Source organism: Salvelinus fontinalis, chromosome 1, assembly GCF_029448725.1.
Source record: "Salvelinus fontinalis isolate EN_2023a chromosome 1, ASM2944872v1, whole genome shotgun sequence".
Lineage (NCBI taxonomy): Eukaryota > Metazoa > Chordata > Actinopteri > Salmoniformes > Salmonidae > Salvelinus > Salvelinus fontinalis.
This window is the reverse complement of record NC_074665.1, coordinates 28,273,605-28,297,503: the sequence shown is the minus strand read 5'-3', so window position 1 is coordinate 28,297,503 and position 23,899 is coordinate 28,273,605. Positions and strand designations below refer to the sequence as shown.

Here is a 23,899-nt window from a genome sequence, read left to right as displayed (position 1 = left end):
CCTGTTCTATAAAGAAACGGCATGCACGGCTGCTCAGTTCAGATCAGTACGAAACGGGACAGGACCAGAAGTCTCGTTATACGTTTGTTTTTCCCCTACCCATTGTCTTCCCATCACTTTTCTTTAAGTTTCATTCGTTACTAACGCCTTAACTCAGTGAAAAATGTACAGGTATTTCGGAGAATTACTTACTCGCGGAGTAAGCAGTGCTCTGACCTCGGGATGTGTCAAATCGGCTCTTCCAGTTTCCGCGTCGTTGATGCGGATGCGCCACTACAGCGAGGTCGCAGGAGAGAAAGATACGGATGACCCCAACTTCTTTGGAATGGTGGAGGGATTCTTTGACCGCGGTGCAAATATTGTTGAGGATAAACTGGTGGAGGACCTCAAGAACAAGGAGACGCCAGTGCAGAAGAGACACCGAGTACGCGGAATTCTCAAGATCATCAAGCCCTGCAACCATATACTGAGTGTATCGTTCCCTATCAAGCGAGACGATGGCGAATGGGAGGTGATTGAGGGATATCGTGCCCAGCACAGCCAACACAGGACCCCTTGTAAAGGAGGTAAGCCGGAGAATGTGAGGTGCTGAAGCGGAGTATAGCTAGCATGCTATCTAGCCTGTCAAGTTGAGAAGCGGGTAGCTGCAGCCCAAATGGCCTAAAGTTTTTAGAACTAACACAACTGGACTACAACCTGTCATTTCCAATTGGAACAAATGAGCCATAGTGGGCAGAACTAAGCACGACCTAGCGAGATCCTATTGGCTCGATCTAGTATCGTCTGCATATTTCAGTTAGGGAACGCCTACTCTGCGTGTACAATAACTCAATTCGCATTTGCACTCCTAAACAACGCGATTTAAAAATAAAAAAAAATACTTTTGCAAAGTGTAAAGTCTACAAACCTTAGTCCACTCTGTTCATAACATATTCTAGTTTTGGGAACATCAAACTGTATTGAGATCAAATGTTTAATCGATGAGAACATTTGCGGAATGTCGGCCAAAATCCATCTCGTTCCATCTTCTCCCACTTCCATATATGGAAGGGAGTGGAAACGCCAAGCGGATGCTTCACAGTTAAACATCCAATGAAATATCTGTCTCATTGTTCTGTCTTGTGATATGGCGGCTGGAGTATGGGCGAGTGGGTGTGTCGAAAGCGCTCCGCTATAGAGGGAGTCATTTTATGCTGTCCAGGTTTGAACCGGGCAGTGGCCCATGTCATCTGGCGAAAAGAGTGGCAGCAGAGCGCCCATCTCAAACCAAACCGTAATCTTTTCCTCTAGGTCATGTTGTCAACCAGGCAGCATGGTGCATCTTCCAGAAACATAAATCTCTTTTGTAATACAATACATGTTTGAATTTTCATTGGGAAGGTGTAACAGTATAAACTTTACGTCGTCCCCTCGCCCCGACCCGGGCGCGAACCAGGGACCTTCTGCACACATCAGCAACTGACACCCACGAAGCAGCGTTACCCATCGCTCCACAAAAGCCGCGGCCCTTGCAGAGCAAGGGGCAACCCTACTTAAAGTCTCAGAGCAAGTGACGTAACTGATTGAAATGCTACTAGCGCGTACCCGCTAACTAGCTAGCCATTTCACATCCGTTACACTCACACCCCTTTCAACCTCCTCCTTTTCCGCAGCAACCAGTGATCCGGGTCAACAGCATCAATGTCACAGTATAACGTTAAACCGTCCCCTCGCCCCGACACGGGCGCGAACCAGGGAACCTCTGCACACATCAACAACTGACACCCACGAAGCGTCGTTACCCATCGCTCCACAAAAGCCGCGGCCCTTGCAGAGCAAGGGACAACCCTACTTAAAGTCTCAGAGCAAGTGACGTAACAGATTGAAATGCTACTAGCGCGTACCCGCTAACTAGCTAGCCATTTCACATCCGTTACAAAGGCAGATAAAGCACTTATCAAAAGCAATCACTTTTGCATGGGAACACAGAATCACACTAATTACTATACGTGCTTAATTATGTAATGTTTGTTTGTCAGAGGACATGGCCATCTGACAGAGCGGGGCACCAAAATTAGATGGTCAGTTTAAAAAAAAAGGTTAAGGATGCAAGAATGTGTACATATCTGGCTGTGTTGGCAAAATCATTACATATCCCATCTAGCCAAGCTGGGAGAGGCTTCCTGTTGTCACAGTTCCAAGACCAGTTATGCCGTGTTCAAAACAACTGGGAACAGGGAACTCGTAAATCTCTGACATCCGACTTCAGGCCTCTTTTTAGAGCTCCGACCTGGAGATCACTGACCTCATGATTTGACCTCGCATTTTTCTAAGTCCCCAGTTGTCTTGAAAGCACCATAATATCTGAAAATGTAGCTAACACGTGTAATAGGCTGACCACACTGCTCACGCATGCGTTGCAAAATACATTTTGAAATGTATGTTATTCAGTTATTGCACCCACACTGCTCGCGAGTGTCTGCATTGCCAAGGGCTTAAATAGAACTCCTTTCTATTTCTGACACAGATCGCGCTGCAAGTCCTGCCTCTCCCATCTCCTCATTGGTTTATAGAAGCAGTTACCCACGTGCCATCTCCTCATTGGTTATACCCACGTGGGTGATTGAAAGACGAACTGTGTTGCCAGTTGTCGTGGTAATACTATGAAAGTTTAGATGCCAATCGCCATATAAATTCAAAGATGAAAAAGCCTGGAAGGAGGAAACATGACTAGAAACGATTCGGTTGACCGTTTTATGTGTGGATTAATTGTCGGAGTAGAGGACTGTGCATTTCAGATAAAATAACAACCAAATGTTTATATCCCAGGACAAATTAGCTTGCAACAGCAAGCTAGCTAAATAGGACAAATTAGCTAGCAAGTGCAAGCTAGCTAGCTAAATTGCCATAAATGTTTAATGCTTTTCGACCTGTCCCCAAATTAATGTCATTGGTTCAGAGTTTGTTTTGATATTTTAACCTGCGTGTCGTGATCACATTTGGTGTAGGTGGACAAAATACATTTATGCACGATGGCGCATGCACGCTGCCGGTTTAGGTTCTGTGTTAACCCTTGGCAACGCAGACCCTCGTTGGCGCAATAATTGAATAACATAGATTTCTAAATGTACGCGATGCGAGCGGTGTAGTTAGCCTGTTACCCGTATACATGGATGAACTCTTTTCTGTCATGGATGCCATGGTTGCCCTTAGCTAACAAACTGTGTTCAATGTTGGCTAGCTAGCTAACATTAGGCTATAACTAGCAATGTAAATGGCTTTCTGAGATACCAATAATATTACTACACAGGTTGTAGAAAAGGCCCATGGAGTTGGTGGAAGAATCCCTTAAGTCATGGCCACTTGCTCAGCTGGGCCAGGGGCGCTTTAATTAGGTCAGGTGGAAATGTCAGACAGATCTCAACTCATTAAAAGGAGGAAACCGCCATCGCCCGATCTCGCTGCTTTCTCTTCCTTAACTCCGTCTAATTCAGACGTTCTGTGCGTCCATGAATCCACAGACTACCCAGTAAATATACCACTTCATGGTTAAAGGAATTCCTGCCTCCGTCTCATCCATTCCTCTGTCACCTGACCCGTGACCACCTGTTCACCTTCACTGTCAGTCATCCTACCTGTCCACTAATCTTTCAATGGTCCTCGAAGCAGGATGATGACTGAACCAAAGACCGGTGAAAAGGAAATGGAGAAGGAAGAATTGTCTCCACTGGAAGGAAGAAGAAAGGAGGAAAGAGCAGGTGAGGGAAAAGTCTTGGAACAAATAAAAGATCCAGGAGCTAAGCCCAAAGCAACAAAGAAAGCTTCATCCTCAACCACCAGCAGCACCAGAAGAACCAGACAAGCACCTGGTTATCTTAAGGATTATGTGGTCGCGTTTCCCACACCAAAGGGCAAGCCCACCAGAGCTCAAAGTGGCGATGGATTAACTGTACGTTTCAGCCATCAACCATCCCCTCCGAGCCAAGGACCGAAAACTGCTTTGGGACGGGAAAGTGGTCTACAGGAAGAACCCATGTAGGAGGTAACTCCCACCGCACAGGTCGACCAGCTTCCTGAGGCAGGCTCCGCTCACCCCTTAACTAATGGGAAATCTTCGAGGCACTCAAGACGGAGTGAGAGTTCGACCAGTGGATACCCCTTTGGAAGTGACCGTGGCAGCCGCCATTCACTAGCCCTCAGCAATTCACAGAACTCTGTCTTACGAGAGAGGATGAAACTACTAGCATTGAAGGAAATTGAGTGTCAGATTGAAGAGGAACGACAGGCTGACGAATGATGTCACCTATTGGATGTGCAGGCCCGTAGAGCTCTACAGGAACGGGAATTCATTGCCAAGGGCCTGGCACAGCAGCGACGGCACCGTCAAGCAATAAGGGAATTGGAGGAGGCACGGATGGTCTCATCCTTCCTGGAGAGGAACGAACAGGGAGTTGACCTGACAACCCCTCCACATGGACCTGACCTGTCTGCCTTTCTTTCCCAATCTGCTCCTCTGGTACAGCATGGCACACAGTCTCCGGAGGCTCCGAGGTCAACAGCCAACACGGAGCACGGGGAGCAGGCCGCTCCACCAAAGCCCTCTATGCCAGTGACATAAGTTAGCATTCCTCCATCTAGACAAAGCACCACTCCTTCGCCTTTCTGCCAATTACCAATGACAGCAAATCATTCCTTTAGTCCAGGGCCTGGGCCAGGCCAGTCATCAACCATCAGGTGGGAGGGCTCTCACCCAATTCAAGCTGCCACCAATGGAGGGTCTGGGACAGGCCCAATAAGGCCACAGTGAGCTCAGCAGTCCCGGGTTTATCCTTCACGCAACCAGAAGAGGGAGCCAACATTATGAAACTGCTAGTAGCCTCGGCCTTATGGAATTCCCAGACCCAAACTGCCATACTTTGAGAGCGGAAAGGAGAGTGATTTTTGTCCTTTTGGAAATGGCATTGGAGAGCCGCCCGTGTTCTCTTTTCGACTCCCACCGCATTTGCAATCATACTCTGCTTCAACCAAGCATTCCACTGATTTCAAAACTTGATCAACTTCCTCTGTGACAACACTGTTGATCGCTGTTTCTTCCCCATCACTGTCATCAGAAAAATCTGCAATGTTTGATTCAATGGAAATGTTTTTTCCTCATCGTCTGATTCATTCAGAGTAAGAGAGACTCAGCAAGGACTATTTTCTGGAGGATGATCGTGCCATCAACTTTTTCCCACTGCACTGATCTTTGTCGATAGCACATTTTTTCATTACCGGTATATCTTCTTTTCTTTTTTTAAAGCTGTCGTAAGTGGACTCCTGAGTGCCACAGCGGTCTAAGGCACTGCATTGCAGTGCTTGAAGCTTCACTACAGACCTGGGTTCGATCCCAGGCTGTGTCACAATTGGCCCAGTGTCGTCTGGGTTAGGGGAGGGTTTACTTGGCTCATTGCACTCTAGCGACTCCTTGTGGCGGGCTTGGCGCCTACAGGCTGACTTCTATCGTCAGTTGAGCAGTGTTTCCTCCGATACATTGGTGCAGCTGGCTTCCGGGTTAAGCGGGTGGGTATTAAGAAGCACGGTTTGGCAGGTCATGTTTCGGAGGATGCATGACGCGACCTTCGCCTCTCCTGAGCCCGTTGGGGAGTTGCAGCGATGAGACAAGATCGCAATTGGATATCACAAAATTGCGGAGAAAAAGGGGCAAAAAAATAAATGTATGGATTATGCACACATACTGAGCAGCTCATGTTATAGACATAAGCATGCTACATGGCAGACCAATCCAAACCCATCTCCAGGCATGTCCAGCCCATCCATTATCTCAATCAATCATGGCTAGCGGGAAGGTTCCTTTTTCCGTGGCTAAACCAACTAGACTCGTAATTTAATGATTCTATTCGTATTTACAGATGGCATACAAGTTTGTTATTAAGACACATGAGAGTTCATATGTTCTAGAAGGCATTTCTGACAAAAAACTGGGGGGAAATTACGTTCAAATGCCTCTCCTGTGAAGTAGTGACGTGCCTCATACGCCTAGCTTCCTGAAACGGGTTGCATTTTGTCTTGTGCTCTTTCCAGGGGTCACTCGTAAAGAAAGGGGGAGAACGGATTACATATTGTCCCTGGTGGCCTTTATGACCTAGTCATATAATGAAACCCATTCCAGCTCTAGTGACCAACTCAAAGGCAGGAAGGGTGATCCTGGTTCCCGTGTTAATGTGTAATTGTAAATCACCCCCGTTGTGCATGGCCTCCTCGTGGACCCTCGTAACAACACCACATTACATACAAAACCGACACACACCAGAGAGAGAGGGAGAGTAGCACAATCACCAGATGGTGCCACAAAGTAGTATGGGTTGCACCTCCGTCACTCAGTCGCATCATTGCCATTGTTATCAACGTTCCACAGACGCTGCAGCCACATTGGTGTCCAAAAGTAGAATGGTGGCTAATGACTGTTTCGCCCAGTGATGTAGTCGAGTCACTAAACCTAGAGTCCAAATCGAGTCCCAAGTCCCCTGTGCTCAAGACCAAGTGACTCGACCATTGGTGACTGACAAGTCCTAGTCCCAGTGCTCGAGTCTTGGTCTGAGTCACTGGATCCACATGAACTCAAAATAAAGTCAGATATAGTGTAGTGGTAAGAGGAATTTTGTCAAATTGTTTGTCTTTCCTTTCTTTCTGTGCCACCACGTTTGCATATAGACTACTGGTAATGTTACCAGGACCACATTCGGTTGCAAAACGTTCTTGAACTTTACAGGTAGAAATACCATGAATAGAGCCGACGTTATTCCTTATTCAACATGTCAGAGAAGTATGCTTGTTCTACATAGCATATTTTCTATCTGAACGTTCCGTCTTGCTGACCGCACCCCATGTTGTTAGCTATAGCAAGCTATTGAGGTAACATGACCGAACAAGGTGTAGCCTAAACAAATGATTAATAGTCAAGTCCGCAAGTAGGTTACTTTTAGAACGGCCCACGATATGCTTTATGAATGTAAAATGCAGTGCCGCTATTATGGGTCATATAATTTGAACGTTAGGGGCTAGAATCAAGATGTTTTCTCTTAGGAAAAGAGGAAGACTTGGCTACAGAACCTGGCTATGAAATGTAGTGGGTAAGGGGTTGTGTTGAACGAGACTACAAAGAGTCTACTTTTCTATACTTAAGGGAGAGAAACATAACTAGACATTTGTTTTACTATTAAATCCAATGCATTTCTTTTGTTCAGTATAGCAGCTGGTGTTTCTTAACCAGGCGAAGGGTAGCTAACTAGAAGGCTGGTGATGACTGGTTAGCTACAGGGAAGCAAGAGAGTTGCCTGCGCAATGTGTATAATCGATAGCGGAGCTTGTCTCTTATCAACGCTCACTCATCGCTTGCTCCCCCGCAGCTCACCAGCTGACGTAGGCTGCGTGCCGGGCATGGGGCGTTCTTCCCACTGCCGAACAGAACTGCGCTGCGTATCTGTGCCGCTAATATTAATCATGCTTATCACGGAAAAGCTCTCAATCTCCCCTAAACTCTTGTCCAGTTAATTTAGTAGTCAGATTTTCCTCACAGAAATAATTTAGTCTCGTTTTAGTCAACTGAAATAAAAAATTATATATACTTTTTTTTTCCTTCTGGCTCTATTTCAGTTAGTCTCGTCAATCGCCACTGAAAAATAGGTGTTTGGCGATTTGATTTGAGTCACTGTTTTTGTTGACGTAATCAACAGTGCGTAGAGTTCAGTACATTAAAGTATATTGTACAGAACTTATTTACTTTACAATGCTTTACTGTACTGAATTGTCTACAATGGGAACTCATAGTAGTAGTCACAAACCACAGTTGGGTCACTTGTCCATATGTCAACTGACATACAATAGGTATATGCCTATTGCCTATGGCAGATTGTTAAAGATTAAATCTAATTTGTTAAAGGGAAGGGGTGGTGATTATACTAATAATCACAACAAACCACAAATATTTCCCTGTGGGCGAAATACATTAATCTCCTTTCAATCCTAAATCCTGTTTTGGTCTGCTTTTGAATAGAACACCTTTCCCAAAATCAGATCTCAGCATCAAGTTTGAACCATTAGCCTCATGTTGCACTAATTAGAAATATCCTACTTTTTATGCAGCTATTAAAAGCTTCAGTCTCTTTCAGAAGTAGAAGGGTTTGAGAGGTAATGTGTGTAGAATGTAGTGGTGAGTGGTAGTCTGAACAAGACAAACCTGCCAAGACCACACCCAGTTTCCATCTCACTATGTTTTTCCTCTTTGTGGAGGAGAGGAGTGGAGGGGGCCTGGCCTGCGGTCTCAGGAGTGAGGGAGTTTTTTGGAGTTTTTTAAGCTGGCCCCGGGTGGGTGGAGTTTGCACTGGGTGAAAAATGATTGATGGTATTAGCTTTAAAACCTGGCTGCCTTCCAGGCGTGAGCTGGAAGTCTACTCAACAAACTGACGTATGTCAGACACATGGAGTAATGATTTAGGATTCAGAGTTTTCTCGTGCGAAAGTGTTTTGCTTTTGATAAATAAATAAAAAACGGGCTTTATCTGCCTTCATGAGGAAAACTAGTTTGAAAGTTTAAGCATATGTTTATGTGTTTCTGAACAATGCACCATACTACCTGGTTGACAATATGACTGGGCGGTGCAGATTACTGTTTGATTTGAGAAGGGCGCTCCTACCTCCCCGCTTTTTCCCGGTCGCATTACAGGCCAACCTGGTTCAGCCTAATTGTATCCCCTCAGTGAGTCATAGCGCTAGGCGGTGTGTGGTTTCTACCTCCCTAAAATGCAAGCGTCTCCTCTCCTACGGAGCTCTACTGTAACTCTCAGACACAGGGCAGCTGCAACCATTTTGTGCATTTCCTAAAACCGACTCCCTGCGACAACTACAAGAGGCCTAGTATGAAATGGAGTATTTGGATTTTGTGCCCTCTTTTTCTCTCCCGCTCATACTCCTCTAACAAGTTCATTTCTTTATGAGAGTGGTTTTGAGACGGGTTAAAGGCTTAATAATCAGGGCGCAAAATACCCCCTAGCTTGTGATTGTGTGTGAGTAGGCTAGTTGCATTAGTCCACCTCCTTGTGTTGGAGAATAAAATACCAAACTGATGAAGCTAGTGGGATCGCTGGTTTTATTGTACAGCAACTTATTAGACATATTGTTTTCATCATGCAGAAAGCATAAAGTTAAAGTATACCATTTTCCTAATATTCTTATACACACGTACTCTAGCTAGAGATGAAAATGAGAAAACGCAACTTTTTTCAGCCAAGTCTGATATCACAGGTTTCACTCCACTAACTCTGCCATGTTGTGTTTTCCAGGTATCCGTTACAGCACCGAGGTGTCTGTCGACGAGGTGAAAGCCCTGGCCTCGCTGATGACATACAAATGTGCTGTCGTGGGTACGGGCTTTTTATAAGCCTACACAGTATCTTTCTAGACATAAGTCCTCCAGACAAGTATTTTTTTTATACGGCCTATTGCTGTTTTTCCTGTTCCAACCCCGTCCATTTAATATCCTTTACAGATGTGCCGTTTGGAGGAGCCAAAGCTGGAGTGAAGATCAACGTAAAGAATTACACTGTGGGTATTAGTTTGTTTCTGGATACGCCAGGGTATTTGATGAAATACTTACTGTTGTTGTTCACCCAGTCACGTGTCACTTTCACATTCGCTTTAGGGTGTGTTCCCTTTCAACAAGGCCATTTTGTCTTTTATTGTGAAATTGTTTATCTGTGACTCTCAGAGCTTAGCGCACAGGCTCACATTACCAAGTCATCTAAACCAGTGATTAGAGTGCTGTCAAAGTCATTTCATTTTTACCTCACTCGGTTCGTTGCTCTGTATTTACCCCTAGTGCATAGATGGTAAGGCTGCAGGATGTTCTATTATGTGACCATACAGTGGAGTTTGTTTTCGCAGTGATGGGAACAAGGATGAGGGAATCTCCACTTTCAACTTTGACCCCAAAAAAGCTGAGATTACTTCTCGAAAATGATTTGTCATGAATACAAAATATGCATAACCTGCACTTAATAAGGTTCTCATTTGAATTTGCAAAAAATAACTTGATTAAGTGCAGGTTGTACATATTATAGCAGAAGTTATTAATATATTGAATATCTTATGTAAAATAATAGATCGCCCCATTCAGTGTTCTATAGAGCTCTGCGCAGGAAGCTGTTAGTCAGTGGGATCTCACTCCCCTTCCTGTTGCCAGCCCAGTGCTGACCCATCCCGTCTGTTGTTGCCAGTGGCCCTAGGGCTCCATTAGGCATTGGCAGCTCTGCTCTGGGGGAGAACTGCTGAGCCATCAGCTGGTAGACATCATGACTGGGACACCACCCCCCTCTGATCTGCTAGGCTGCTGGCTCTGAAAGTTGAAGCATTTTAGTCACTGATACTCAAGGACTTTCTGTCCTTGAGCCCGGTGGATGAGTGTGTCACTTTTGGTGTTCTTTAGTAGTATTAACTTACCTGAAGCCGACGTTGCTTCTTAATATTTGAGTAGGAAGTTTTTGTTCTGTGATAGTAGTAGTGGCTTTACTTCTTTTGTCTGACTTTACTACCAGTGAAATATGCAATGCCCTTTATCATACTGTTATGCTCTGCGTGCAGGACAATGAGCTGGAGAAAATCACCAGAAGATTCACCATTGAGCTGGCCAAGAAGGGTTTTATTGGTGAGTAGTGTCTGTGTCCAGGGGAACATTGAAGGCTGCTGGTGAAAAATGTCTGGCGGTAATGTTTATGAACACATGGTCCCCTGGAGTGGGTCTGCCTTCCCCCTAGCCCATACTGTCAGAGGCAGGGTTTCATGAGCCCACAGTGCAGTACACACACACACACACACAAATAACCACGATGAGAGAGGGGTTAAACAAAAGGCTTGACAAGGCATGAAGGCAGAAACGAGAAACGATCTAAAACGCAATAATCCACAAAATATTTTTGGGTTTTTTGACATCGCAATTAAAGAATGAGTTCACATTAACTTCACATTTCCTTGTAACAATTCCCTATCACTCCCAAGGACTGTTTAAGAGTTATTTTAGGGTTATGCATTCAATGCTTGAAGTGCCTGTGACCTATTAGGGGCTTCTAGCATGACAAGTCCACATTGTTTCAAAAGGCAAGAATTGCTCTCTTTGTCGCTATTTGTTATCCAAAGCTGTAAATGTGTCACTAAATCAGCAAGGTATCAGAGCCGTCCAGAGGAGCCTGTTATTAAATCCCCAACATTCTCCTATAGAGGGAGGAGGGGACTGTTTGTGTAGCTACATGTTTTAGTGTAGTCACGTGACGTGTAACTATCGGAGTGCTTGAATTCCTAGAATGAGGAGCTACTGTACGTACACTATCATTCAAAACGTTGGGGTCACTTAGAAATGTTCTTGTTTTTGAAAGCACATTTTTTGTCCATTTAAAATAACATAAAATTGATCAGAAATACAGTGTAGACATTGTTAATGTTGTAAATGACTATTGTAGCTGGAAACGGAAGATTTTTAATGGAATATCTACGTAGGCATACAGAGGCCCGTTAACAGCAACCATCACACTTGTGTTCCAATGGCACGTTGTGTTATCTAATCCAAGTTTATCATTTTAAAAGGCTATTTGAGCATTAGAAAACCGTTTTGCAATTATGTTAGCACAGCTGACACTGTTGTTCTGATTAAAGAAGCAATAAAACTGGCCTTTAGACTAGTTGAGTATCTGGAGCATCAGAATTTGTGGGTTCGATTACAGGCTCAAAATGGCTGGAAACAAAGGACTTTCTTCTGAAACTCGTCAGTCTATTCTTGTTCTGAGAAATTAAGGCTATTCCATGTGAGAAACTGAAGATCTGGTACAACGCTGTGTACTAGTCCCTTCACAGAACAGCGCTAACCAGAATAGAAAGAAGAGTGGGAGGCCCCGGTGCACAAATGAGCAAGAGGACAAGTACATTAGAGTGTCTAGTTTGAGAAACCGATGCCTCAAGTCCTCAACTGGCAGCTTCATTAAATAGTACCTGCAAAACACCATTCTCAACGTCAACAGTGAAGAGGTGACTCCGGGATGCTGGCCTTCTAGGCATAGTTCCTCTGTCCAGTGTTTGTGTTCTTTTGCCCATCTTAATCTTTTCTTTTTATTGGCCAGTCTGAGATATGGCTTTTTCTTTACAACTCGGCCTAGAAGGCCAGCATCCCCGTGTCGCCTCTTCACTGTTGACGTTGAGAAGGGTGTTTTGCTGGTACTATTTAATGAAGCTGCCAGTTGAGGACTTGTGAGGCGTCTGTTTCTCAAACTAGACACTCTAATGTACTTGTCCTCTTGCTCAGTAGTGCACAGGGACCTCCCACTCTTTCATTTTTCAGAATAAGAATAGACTGACGAGTTTCAGAAGAAAGTCCTTTGTTTCTGGACATTTTGAGCCTGTAATCGAAATCACAAATGCAGATGCTCCAGATACTCAACTAGTCTAAAGGCCAGTTTTATTGCTTCTTTAATCAGAACAACAGTTTTCACCTGTGCTAACATAATTGCAAAAGGGTTTTCTTATGATCAATTAGCCTTTTAAAATGATGAACTTGGATTACCTAACACAATGTGCCATTGGAACACAGGAGTGATGGTTGCTGATAATGGGCCTGTGTACGTCTATGTAGATATTCCATTTAAAATCGTCCGTTTCCAGCTACAATAGTCATTTACAACATCAACAATGTCTACACTGCATTTCTGATCAATTTGATGATGTTTTAATGGACAAAAACAAAGACATTTCTAAGTGACCCCAAACTTTTGAACGGTGGTAGTGTGTGCTTAATGGGTGCATAAGTGTGTAACCCTGCATGGCAACCATACCCTCTGGCACTGTGTCTTCCGTACACTGCCATAGATTCAAAGTGGGCCATGAGTGCCTCTATTGTTTCACAGCAATATATTTGATTGGGTCTGCATGTTTCAGTATGGGTTTGTTGGTGTATTGGTTGTTTCTTTTTTACGGAAGCCATTTTAGTTATCCTATAAGTTTACTTTAAAATTACATTATTTTGTCTTTCTCCTGTCAGGACCTGGCATTGATGTCCCTGCCCCTGACATGGGCACTGGAGAGAGGGAGATGTCCTGGATCGCTGACACCTATGCCAACACCATGGGCCACCATGTACGTGTTCCCTGTATAGACTCACTGCCCTCTCCAACAATAGACATTAAGTTTTCCCCAGCACTTCCTATCAACTAAGTTAAACGGCTTTTAACAATTACTCTAAACCACTGAAATGAAGGAGGATGACATGCATATACAGGTCAACTGCCAAAATACAGAAAAATGGCAACATAAAAGTGTCTTATTGGGGCGTTGGTCCACCGCGAGCCGTCAGAGCAGCTTCAATGCGCCTTGGCATAGATTCTGTCTGGAAGGGATGCAACACCATTCTTCCACAAGAAATTCCATTATTTGGTGTTTTGTTGATGGTGGAAAACGCTGTCTCAGGCACCGCTCCAGAATCTTCCATCGGTGTTCAATTGGATTGAGATCTGGTGACTGAGACACACACATACACCTATTAAACCACTTATGCTCCTTTGAGACCCTCTTTCAAAGTCACCGAGATCTCCTCTTCTAGCAACTGGCCATTTTTATACATGACCCTAAGCATGATGGGATGTTAACTGCCTAATTAACTGAAGAACCACACTTATGTGGAATAACCTGCATTCAATATACTTTGTATCCCTCACTTACTCAAGTGTTTGCTTTATTTTGGCTAGTATATACGTAACTTTCTCAGGTGTTCCTCTGCTTTGCATATTTTATCACCATGAATCTGTTCATGTCTTATCAACCTGATAACGAAGCGATTGTTACACAACCGCAGACCACAAACCTGAGCTTATCTGTGTACGGTAGCTAGAGGTCAAATGCTAAGTTGTGATTATTCTGTTTGCACACTAGCCATCCCTATTGTCTTTGCTGAGTAAACAACTCCACTATGTCACTGTTTTATCCCTATCCCTTTTGCTGATTAGAGTTTTTACAGGAAGTTCTGCTGGCCTCGTAACCCCCGCTCCTTGGCTCCAGACAGTATTCTGAGATCCATTTCCAATCGCCCTGGCGGTAGAGGAAGTGCTTTGACTTTCCATAAGCTGACACTTCTACCATTAATTTCTTGTCATAAGGCTACTGTTCCAGTTCTAATGACAGCGTTTTTCGAAAGACGAAGCTCAACCAGTCTCTTGCTGTATTACATTATCATATATGTTTTGTTGATTACCAGGGAAGAGGTCAGGGTGCACTCCAAAAGGTAAAGCATTTCAACTGTACACTACAACTTCTACCCTATAGCCTGGTCATAGGTGTTGGTCTCAGTCTAAAAACAGCACTATGAAGAAACGTGTGCTCTTGTGCTGTCTAGGATTAGGCTTATCACAGTTTGAGGACTGTGCTGTGTCCGTTAAGGCCAGGACGATACCAGTATTGCGATATTTGTTAGTATCGTGGCAAGGAAACGAAACACGAAGCGGATTTAACTTCTTGAAGAAAACCGAGAAGAGGGCACGATGTGATTTTTTTTTTTTTTGGGGCATAGTCATCGACTGCAGATTTCTAATTAGATTTGTTTCTGAGTCAAATATTTATTCAGTGGTGTCTCGCTAGATCCTTATCTTTGCCCCTTGAAAGATTTATCTTTAATAGATCCCAACATATGTTGACTACACTGTCCAGAGTACCTAATACAAGGTTGACAAAATATGTATAAAAAAATGGCCGCCTGCTGAATTTGTTTTCTTTGGTGAAGTTGCTAATTCCACCACTAACTTACCACACGACCCTCTCCTCTGTGTCCAGGACATCAACGCCCATGCCTGTGTGACTGGTAAGCCCATCAGCCAGGGGGGCATCCACGGCAGGATCTCAGCCACCGGGCGTGGAGTATTCCACGGCATCGAGAACTTCATCAACGAGACGGCCTACATGAGCCAGTTGGGCCTGAGCCCCGGCTTCACCGACAAGACCTTTGTCATCCAGGTACACAGACACGGCACTTTTTATTGATCAGGAATGGCATTTTATTAAGCGTCTTTCATCAGGTTTCAAAGCAATAAGAGGTTTGACTCTGCACCGTACGGTGTCTTCTGTTACGGCAGCGCTGCTTAATGCAAGGTATGCATCTACTGCAGCACTGCTTATATGTCTACAGAATGACTGTACCTTTTGGCACTGAGACCAAGCACTAAGCCTTTATGTTCAACATATAGATTCCCCCTCATGTTGACAAGATATCAGTTGTACGCGATTCAGTGCAAAATTGGCCAGAGAATCAATTCCTCTGTTCTGCAGTCTTCTAATGTAATTATGGGAAATGTCATTAGGAAAACATCTTAGAGGCAAGATTTAATTCGGTCCAGATGCCTTTTTTAAAAATGTGTCTGTAATCTAACGCATCCTTATCCCTTAAAATCCATACCGAACCAGCAGGTTTCTGCTCGCCTGGAAAGACCGGGGGGAGTAAGTGCCGTCAGTAATCTAGGTTGCTGACTGGTGTCTTTCGATTGGCCGCTGCAGTAGTGGAGCTGCCTACTTTCCTCATGTCATAAATAATCAATATATTGGAATATATATATATATATATATATATATATTCTGCAGTAGTGGAGCTGCCTACTTTCCTCATGTCATAAATAATCAATATATTGGAATATAGATAGATAGATTAGATTACGTTAGATTATATATATTATATATCTCTTCCCAGCTTGAGCTATATATATAGCTCAAGCTGGGAAGAGATTGCTGTGTCCTCCAGATACACGTAGGCAAAGTATTTCGTTCAAGGATAGATCCACATTGCTTGGTTGTCATCAGATCAAGCACAACGTGTATTTTTTGGGGGGTTAGAGGTAGCAACATTCTAGACTACTATAGGATGGAACCCACGAGGTTGATATAATCACCGAACAGAAGGCATAATGGCTTGTTAGCAAGGTGTTCTATTTGGATGTGTAGAGGACTGTCCTCCCTCCTACAGTAGAACACATTGCTACTGCTAATTACAATGTCTACTGATTACTGTGTCCTCATTAGCGTTAGCGAACAATAAACTCATTGGACCAGAAGACGCTACATGACATGTTTACTGTGCCAACCGAGCATGTTTCTCATGAACAAGAACATAAACGTAAATGGACATTTGGTACATACAAGCGGAACAGGCTTAGCAACGCATGAATTATCTACCACAGGGCACCCAGGTTGGAACCTTTTTTTTTGGGAACTATTTTCTACATTTTATTCTGAAGCGTGTCATTCTTCTTCCTCTTCTCCCAGGGGTTCGGTAACGTGGGCATGCACTCCATGCGTTACCTCCACCGTATCGGGGCCAAGTGTGTTGGCGTTGGAGAGATGGATGGAAGCATCTGGAACCCCAATGGCATCGACCCCAAGGAGCTGGAGGACTACAAGCTGGTCAGTACACAACTCATAGCCACGGTCAATAACCTGCAAGTCGGGCCTCCCGGGTGGCGCAGTGGTCTAGGGCACTGCATCGCAGTGCTAACTACGCCACCAGAGTCTCTGGGTTCGCGCCCAGGCTCTGTCGCAGCCGGCCGCGACCGGGAGGTCCGTGGGGCGACGCACAATTGGCATAGCGTCGTCCGGGTTAGGGAGGGTTTGGCCGGTAGGGATATCCTTGTCTCATCGCGCTCCAGCGACTCCTGTGGCGGGCCGGGCGCAGTGCGCGCCAACCAAGGGGGCCAGGTACACGGTGTTTCCTCCGACACATTGGTGCGGCTGGCTTCCGGGTTGGAGGCGCGCTGTGTTAAGAAGCAGTACGGCTGGTTGGGTTGTGCTTCGGAGGACGCATGCCTTTCGACCTTCGTCTCTCCCGAGCCCGTACGGGAGTTGTAGCGATGAGACAAGATAGTAATTACTAGCGATTGGATACCACGAAAATTGGGGAGAAAATGGGATAAAAATCTAAAAAATAATAATAATAAAAATAATAATAATAATAACCTGCAGGTCGACCGACCTCTGGCTGTTCCCTGTCCTTGTGGAGAGCAAAGTGGAACGTACTGTCTAAGGCTACCACCTAGGGGACGTACAGTGTCCCTACACTCTGAAAGTCCCCCACAGCCATACAGCCGTTTGAGACGCATGACTAGTGATACACTTTGGTACTCTACTTTATCTCTCTCTGTGTCTCATTCTCTTTCGTCTCTCCTCCCTCTCACCAGCAACACGGCACCATCGTGGGCTTCCCCGACTCCACACCGTACAATGGCAGCATCCTGGAGGCCGACTGTGACATCCTGATCCCCGCCGCCAGCGAGAAGCAGCTGACCAGGAACAATGCCCACAAAATCAAAGCCAAGGTCAGACCAGCATTGGGCGATGTGCAACGATTCCACATGAATGTGTTTGTTCCAGTCAGTTTGACCGAGCAGGCTAATTGGGGGTTGTTTAGTAATGTTTATGTAAGTTATGTAAAACGTACACAATCATCACTAACAGTAAAAATACATTTGTGGAGAGCTGGATTCTGTATGTAGATTGTATTTAAATCCTCTTTGTTTGTTCCAGATCGTTGCTGAGGGAGCTAACGGCCCCACCACTCCGGACGCTGACAAGATCTTCCTGGAGAGGAATATCATGGTGATTCCGGTGAGAGGCTGCATTCATATTTCAGACTGCATATTCAATATTTATCCTTTTATCCACTTGCGTAGTTGAAATATGTATCATGTTTTGTATATTATTTCTACCTCACATGCAACACGTAATAATACTGTAGTGTGTATGCTAACAAATTCTATTAAGTTAATTCTCAGACTCCATAAAGATGATTTAGCAATGTGCAAGGAGACTGTAGTTGAGTTAAAGTATTAGAAAGGTCTGAGAATGGAATTCTAAAGGCTAATTGATTTAATTACATTGTAAAATTAATGAATTCACATACAAGGCTTAAAGGGATACTTTGGGATTTTGGCAATGAGGCCCTTTGTCTACTTCCCCAGAGTCAGATGAACTCGTGGATACCATGTGCGAGCAGTTTGAAGGAAGTTGCTAACTAGCTCTAACGCAATTGCTAACTAGCGTTAGCGCAATGACGGGAGGTCTATGGGTATCTGCTAGCATGCTAGTTTTCAGCTGTGCAAACATAATTGCAAAAGGGTTTTCTAATGATCAATTAGCGTTCTTAAAATGATAAACTTGGATTGGCTAACACAATGTGCCATTGGAACACAGGAGTGATGGTTGCTGATAATGGGCCTCTGTACGCCTATGTAGATATTCCATGCAAAATCAGCCATTTCCAGCTACAATAGTCAGTTACAACATTAACAATGTCTACACTGTATTTCTGATCAATTCGATGTTATTTTAATGGACTAAACATGTGCTTTTCTTTCAAAAACAAGGACATTTCTAAGTGACCCCAAACTGTTGATCGGTGGTGTAGATACAGGGCCTCATTGCCAAAATCCCAACATATCCCTTTTAAGTTACACGGCGTTACTAATATTACAAAGCATTATTCGAGGCATGATCAGAGAGGGAGAGAACGAGACAAAGAATCCATTGCTTGTGCCTTAGCTCATGGGAGAGGGAGACAGGCAGAGAGAGACGTCATAGCCTGAAAAGCCACGCCCCAGGTGTTTCTGGGGTGGCGAGAGACAGAGGGCGAGTGTGTCTCACCAGCGCAGGTCAGGAACAAAGCGAAAGACACAATGAAGCTAAGACCTTTTTTATAACCCTTTGAATATGTTTCTATTTAAATCTGAGTTGTTTTAACTCAACAGTAATCCTATTGGTCAACTTCCAATCAGATAGCAGACCTACAGGATGTTTTCACAATAAAAAACCTACTGCTTCACAGAGATGTGAGAAAATGGGGAATGGCAAAAGCAACACGGAGAATGCTGAATTCTTGAGAAGACAAACCCTCTTACGTAGAGTTGATAAGAGTCCCTTCAGGGGCTGGACCGCCCTACACCTGTAGCGGGTACCATTAGATTCTGTTGGTCCTGGAGACGTAGATATTTATAGAGTCGGTTTCACAGACCAAGATCAACAACAGAAAAATAGCCTGGAAGTAGGCCAGATTCTGACTTGTTAAATCTACAATGAAGACTGGGGTTTCAGGAACATTGATGAGTTGGATTGCATACCTCTGGGCTCCAGAGTTCGACTCTACTTTTTTGAATGGAGATGAATCATAGTCCAGGGATATTTTAAGACAATGCATACAACAACAATTATCATACATTTTGTTTAGAAATCAATTTAGTGCAGATAGCTGCTTCATCTGTCTCTGTGTAACTTACTCTTTGACTTCACAGCTCTTGATTGCCTGTATGTTACATCATAGCTGTAATGTTGGTGTCTGCAAATGTTCACCCTCTCTTGTTTATTCAGGACATGTACCTGAATGCTGGTGGAGTGACTGTCTCCTACTTTGAGTGGCTGAAGAACCTGAACCATGTCAGCTACGGTAGACTGACCTTCAAGTACGAGAGGGACTCCAACTACCACCTGCTCAGTAAGTCTGACATTTCTCTACCTGTAGGGAAGCACTCACTCCTACTAAGTTCAGCCTGCTCTCTGCTATGTCACAAAGAGGAATGTTGTTGATCTTGTATTATACTAAAGTGTAAATCTTTAATTACTTCCCCGTGTCAACGGGGAGGTTTGGTAGAATGGGAATGAGAACTATTAGAAATGTCAAACCCGAGGCTGATTAAACACAATGTTGTTTTTTTACAGCTGTGACTCATGTTGCACATAAAAAATGTATTGGACTGCAGAGTAGGCACGCAGACACACACACACACACACACACACACATGCACAGCACGCACAGTACAGCCCCTCCTCCGTCCCTGGTGAGCGAGAACATTATTGGCAGTTACTTTATGTAGGGTTTCCAGGAAGAGGTGGATGCTGACTGTCTGCAGGCCATGTCTAACACTCACTCACCCTCTTTCTCTCTTTCCGGTCTATCAGCAGCATCAGTCAATGAGGCAGTCTGATATTGTACACATGCATTTTCACACAAAAGCCCCTCAGAACATGTATGTAGATTTAGTTTTCAGTACATTGCAGCGGGGGATTGAGCTGGGGTTAGGCTGGTCGCCGAGTGGGATAGTTTCTGAATAATTCAGAAGCTGAAGCCATTCCCCAGTCCCACGAGAGTGGCAAGACTGGGCAGTGATGGAGACATGGAAAAGAGCTCAGAATAGATACGGCTGTGAATTGCCAAACCCATAATGTTTTTGTAGAAAGAGAACATTTATACCAGATCATTAATGCAGGTGAACTAACTTTAAAATGACCTAAAAGTGATGATTTATGAGCTGTATCCTTTGTGATGGTTCATTGAGGATTTAGTCAGATTCATATCCATATTCACTACAACATAATATACATCATCTAGTCATATACATATGAACTGTCTGTGGTCTCCCTCAGTGTCCGTCCAGGAGAGTCTGGAGAGGAAGTTTGGGAAGCATGGAGGAGCCATCCCTGTGGTCCCTACCTCTGAGTTCCAGGCCAGGATCGCTGTGAGTACAACCCTCCCCACACCGGCCTTTCTATGATCCTGGATTAGTCTCCATTCAGTCAAACAATACCCCTAATATTTTATTAAGATATAATATACACTATATATACAAAAGTATGTGGACACCCGTTCAAATTAGTGGATTCGGCTATTTGTCACACTCGTTGATGGCAGGTGTATAAAGTTGAGCACACAGCCATGCAATCTCCATAGACAAACATTGGCTGTAGAATGGCCTTCCTGAAGAGCTCTGTGACTTTCAACGTGGCACCTTTCCAACAAGTCAGTTTGTCAAAATTCTGCCCTGCTAGAGCTGCCCCGGTCAACTGTAAGTGCTGTTATTGTGAAGTGGAAACGTCCAGGAGCAACCGGCTCAACCACAAAGTGGAAAGCTAGACAAGCTCACAGAACGGGGCTGCTGAAGTACGTGCGCGTTAAAATCGTCTGTCCTCGGTTGCAACACTCTACATGGCCAAAATGTAGCACTACATGACCAAAAGTATATGGACACCTGCTGGTCAAACATCTCATTCCAGAATCATGGCGGTGAGCTTTACATCACTCCAGTCGACGCTTGGCATTGCGCATGGTGACCTTTGACTTGTGTGCGGCTGCTCGGCCATGGAAACCCATTTCATGAATCTCCCGACAAACAGCTGTTGTGCTGACGTTGCTTCCAGATGCAGTTTGGAACTGTGTATATCACAGTTAAGCTGCATTTCTCCAGAGATGAGTAAGGGTTTAGTGTGCTAAATGTGAGCTCTGAGCCCTATTTGCAATGTATTTTTCTCTGTTTGGTTCCAGGGAGCTTCAGAGAAGGACATTGTGCACTCAGGACTGGCCTACACCATGGAGAGGTCTGCCAGGGTAAGAGGCTGATTGCTTAAACATGATTATCTGGACTAAATGGTTCCTCACAGGTCCAGGGACAGGCGTTTTATTCAAAGGAAATGCTGTGTTAATCCAACACAAGGTCCTGAGGCATCCCGTTACTCCTGTTCGGGGAAATGAAGTCTTGAAAGTTGAAGTCATGCTTCAATGGTCCAGTGACAAGCTCCATTTCTGTTTTACACATCTCATTACCCAAACAGCACTAGCTCATATTGCCTTTTCACTGCTATCTTGCCACCATTTACTTTCCCCCCCCCCATTCAAGCTCATAAAATAAATCCCTCTCGAACATGGTACACACACACACACACACACACACACACACACACACACACACACACACACACACACATCCACACCCACATCCTCTCTCACCGGTTTGCTGTGCGTGCGAGCAGTGGTAACTGGAGCAGCCAGGGCTTTGTTAGTCTCTCATCATTGCTAAGGCCCAGCACTGATGCCAGAGAGAGCAGAGATAAGATGAAGATTCAGACCGTTACCCTGCTCCCCTTTACCATTAACACACTATCTATCCCACAAACACTGATGACTTTAATGTCACGTCTGACTGAGGATCCAGCCTTTGTGGAATGACATCCCCCTGCATCATATGGGGTTGCCTGTACCACCTCACAGGAAATGTAATACTCTGTGCAGACATACTGCATGAGAGTCTGCTGGTTTGTTACTTGGTTATTGCTCCCTGGGGGTTATTTCTTTAAAAGTACACATAGAGATGCTTTATTATCCTGTGGAAATGGATCACTGCATTGATAATGGAACAATAGTGGTGTATTGCTGTAGGTAAGAAATGGAGGAGGGGACAATAATGATTACTTGAAGGGACAGAGAGGAATATCTTGGTTGAGTTTATATTCTTTGTTTTCTCTCCCCCTTTAGCAAATCATGCGCACCGCTAACAAGTACAACCTGGGCCTTGACCTGAGGACGGCAGCGTACGTCAACGCCATCGAGAAGGTCTTCAAGGTGTACAACGAGGCTGGTGTTACCTTCACATAGGCGGCTCCTCTCCACCCCTCCCGCCCGCCTCCGTCTGTCTGTCCGTCCACCCGAGCAGACCCAGGCCCCCCCGTCTCCATACAACAATCACACAACATATCAAGTGTTTACATTTTACACATGACCATTAGCTTTACTCGTTGTATATGTATAACCAGCAAAGCAAAACGGACATTCTTTTGCGTTCTCATGTCTTCAAGAGAACCCATGTTCTAGCTTGCCTTAAATACAGTAGGGCTGTTCTATGACGCTACTGTGTCTATGGTCATTTTTGTCCCTTACTGTAGAAACCTCATTTATTTTCTCAGTCATTCTGTGGACTCCAACCCATTTATTCCTGTTACTATATTCTTATGCCAGTAAACACCAAATATTCTGGTCTACAGCTTTCACGGGATACTGCTCTTATGAATCAGTGTTGTGCTTTTTCAGTATCTGTTATGGATCTACAGACAGATTTGAGTAAGTTAGTCAATATAATAGAATGTAGAGCATATCAGATACACTTAAAGCCTTAATTGCACCGGTTTCTCCTGTGGTGAAATGGAGCAAATGTTTACCTAAATGGAGAAGGTTTTCTTACCTACACCAGAATGTTCTTTCTCTTTAAAGTCTCCCAATAAGACTTCCGTGCACTTATCAAGCAGTGCACAACGTGTGCTTGTACACTATTCAAGATGATATCATAAAATACATTTGTTAGAAAGCAGACTTATTATATGTTTGTAAGTAGGTTGGCACGACACTAAAACGCTGAATTCCAGAAGATTGTTCTGTTCACCTTTTCGATGCCTTTGCCTTTGTTCTAAACCTGAACACTTTGTCTTGCCTCAGAATTTGACCCATATTAGAATGGTTTCTGTGCTAAAGGCTACTGGAAGGGGAGATGGGAGGGAATATGTGAGAACGGCCTTGATTGACTGCTTTGTAAGAGAATTTGTACTGCCTTTCCGTTGAAACAGAATTAAACTTTAAAATGCTCAATTGTTTTATTGAATGTATTCATTGATTCAAACCAGAATCCATGATTCCCCACGGAGTATGTAAAGATTTTTCCATTGATGTAAATTCTGCTTACTTTGTATATCAATAGCTAGGTATTGGTTGCATAATCCCCACTGTACCTATTTCATCCAACATTAGCTTACTCAACACTTTTGGAATAAACATTTTTATTTATTTTTCAAATATAATACATAACATTAACATTACACAATGTAATGTAGTGACTGTAATAGATTGACGGTAAAATAATATATTCTACATAGGCTATAACCAGAGGTCTGTCAGATTGACTGACAGTGAGAGGAAGAGAAACCGCTTCAAAGTCTGACTCAGCCGAAGAGACTTTTCCCAAATGACAGAACTTGTCATGCTGGAACAGGAAAGGGCCTTCCCCAAACTGTTGCCATTAAGTTGGAAGCATGGAATCGTTTAGAA

At 44.1% G+C, this 23,899-nt stretch overlaps 1 protein-coding gene across 1 annotated transcript; it reads left to right on the top strand.

The window, feature by feature from the left end:
* Positions 1-32: 32 nt before the first annotated feature.
* LOC129852141 (glutamate dehydrogenase, mitochondrial-like) lies at positions 33-23,443 on the top strand. The gene is made up of 13 exons (XM_055918252.1): positions 33-566; positions 9,318-9,398; positions 9,524-9,579; positions 10,615-10,678; positions 13,055-13,149; positions 14,836-15,015; positions 16,315-16,452; positions 17,223-17,360; positions 17,569-17,649; positions 19,405-19,528; positions 20,458-20,549; positions 21,353-21,415; positions 22,340-23,443. Exons 1-13 carry the CDS (start codon positions 164-166, stop codon positions 22,457-22,459), a joined length of 1,635 nt encoding a protein of 544 aa, XP_055774227.1. The 5' UTR covers positions 33-163; the 3' UTR covers positions 22,460-23,443.
* Positions 23,444-23,899: the final 456 nt, after the last annotated feature.

What these genes read in the sequence shown, in the direction of transcription:
- LOC129852141 (XM_055918252.1), top strand. Translation starts at nt 164, where the DNA reads ATGTACAGGTATTTCGGAGAATTACTTACTCGCGGAGTAAGCAGTGCT. An exon ending in CTCCAACTACCACCTGCTCA is followed by an intron (nt 19,529 to 20,457) that starts GTAAGTCTGACA and finishes GGTCTCCCTCAG; the next exon opens with TGTCCGTCCAGGAGAGTCTG. An exon ending in CCATGGAGAGGTCTGCCAGG is followed by an intron (nt 21,416 to 22,339) that starts GTAAGAGGCTGA and finishes CTCCCCCTTTAG; the next exon opens with CAAATCATGCGCACCGCTAA.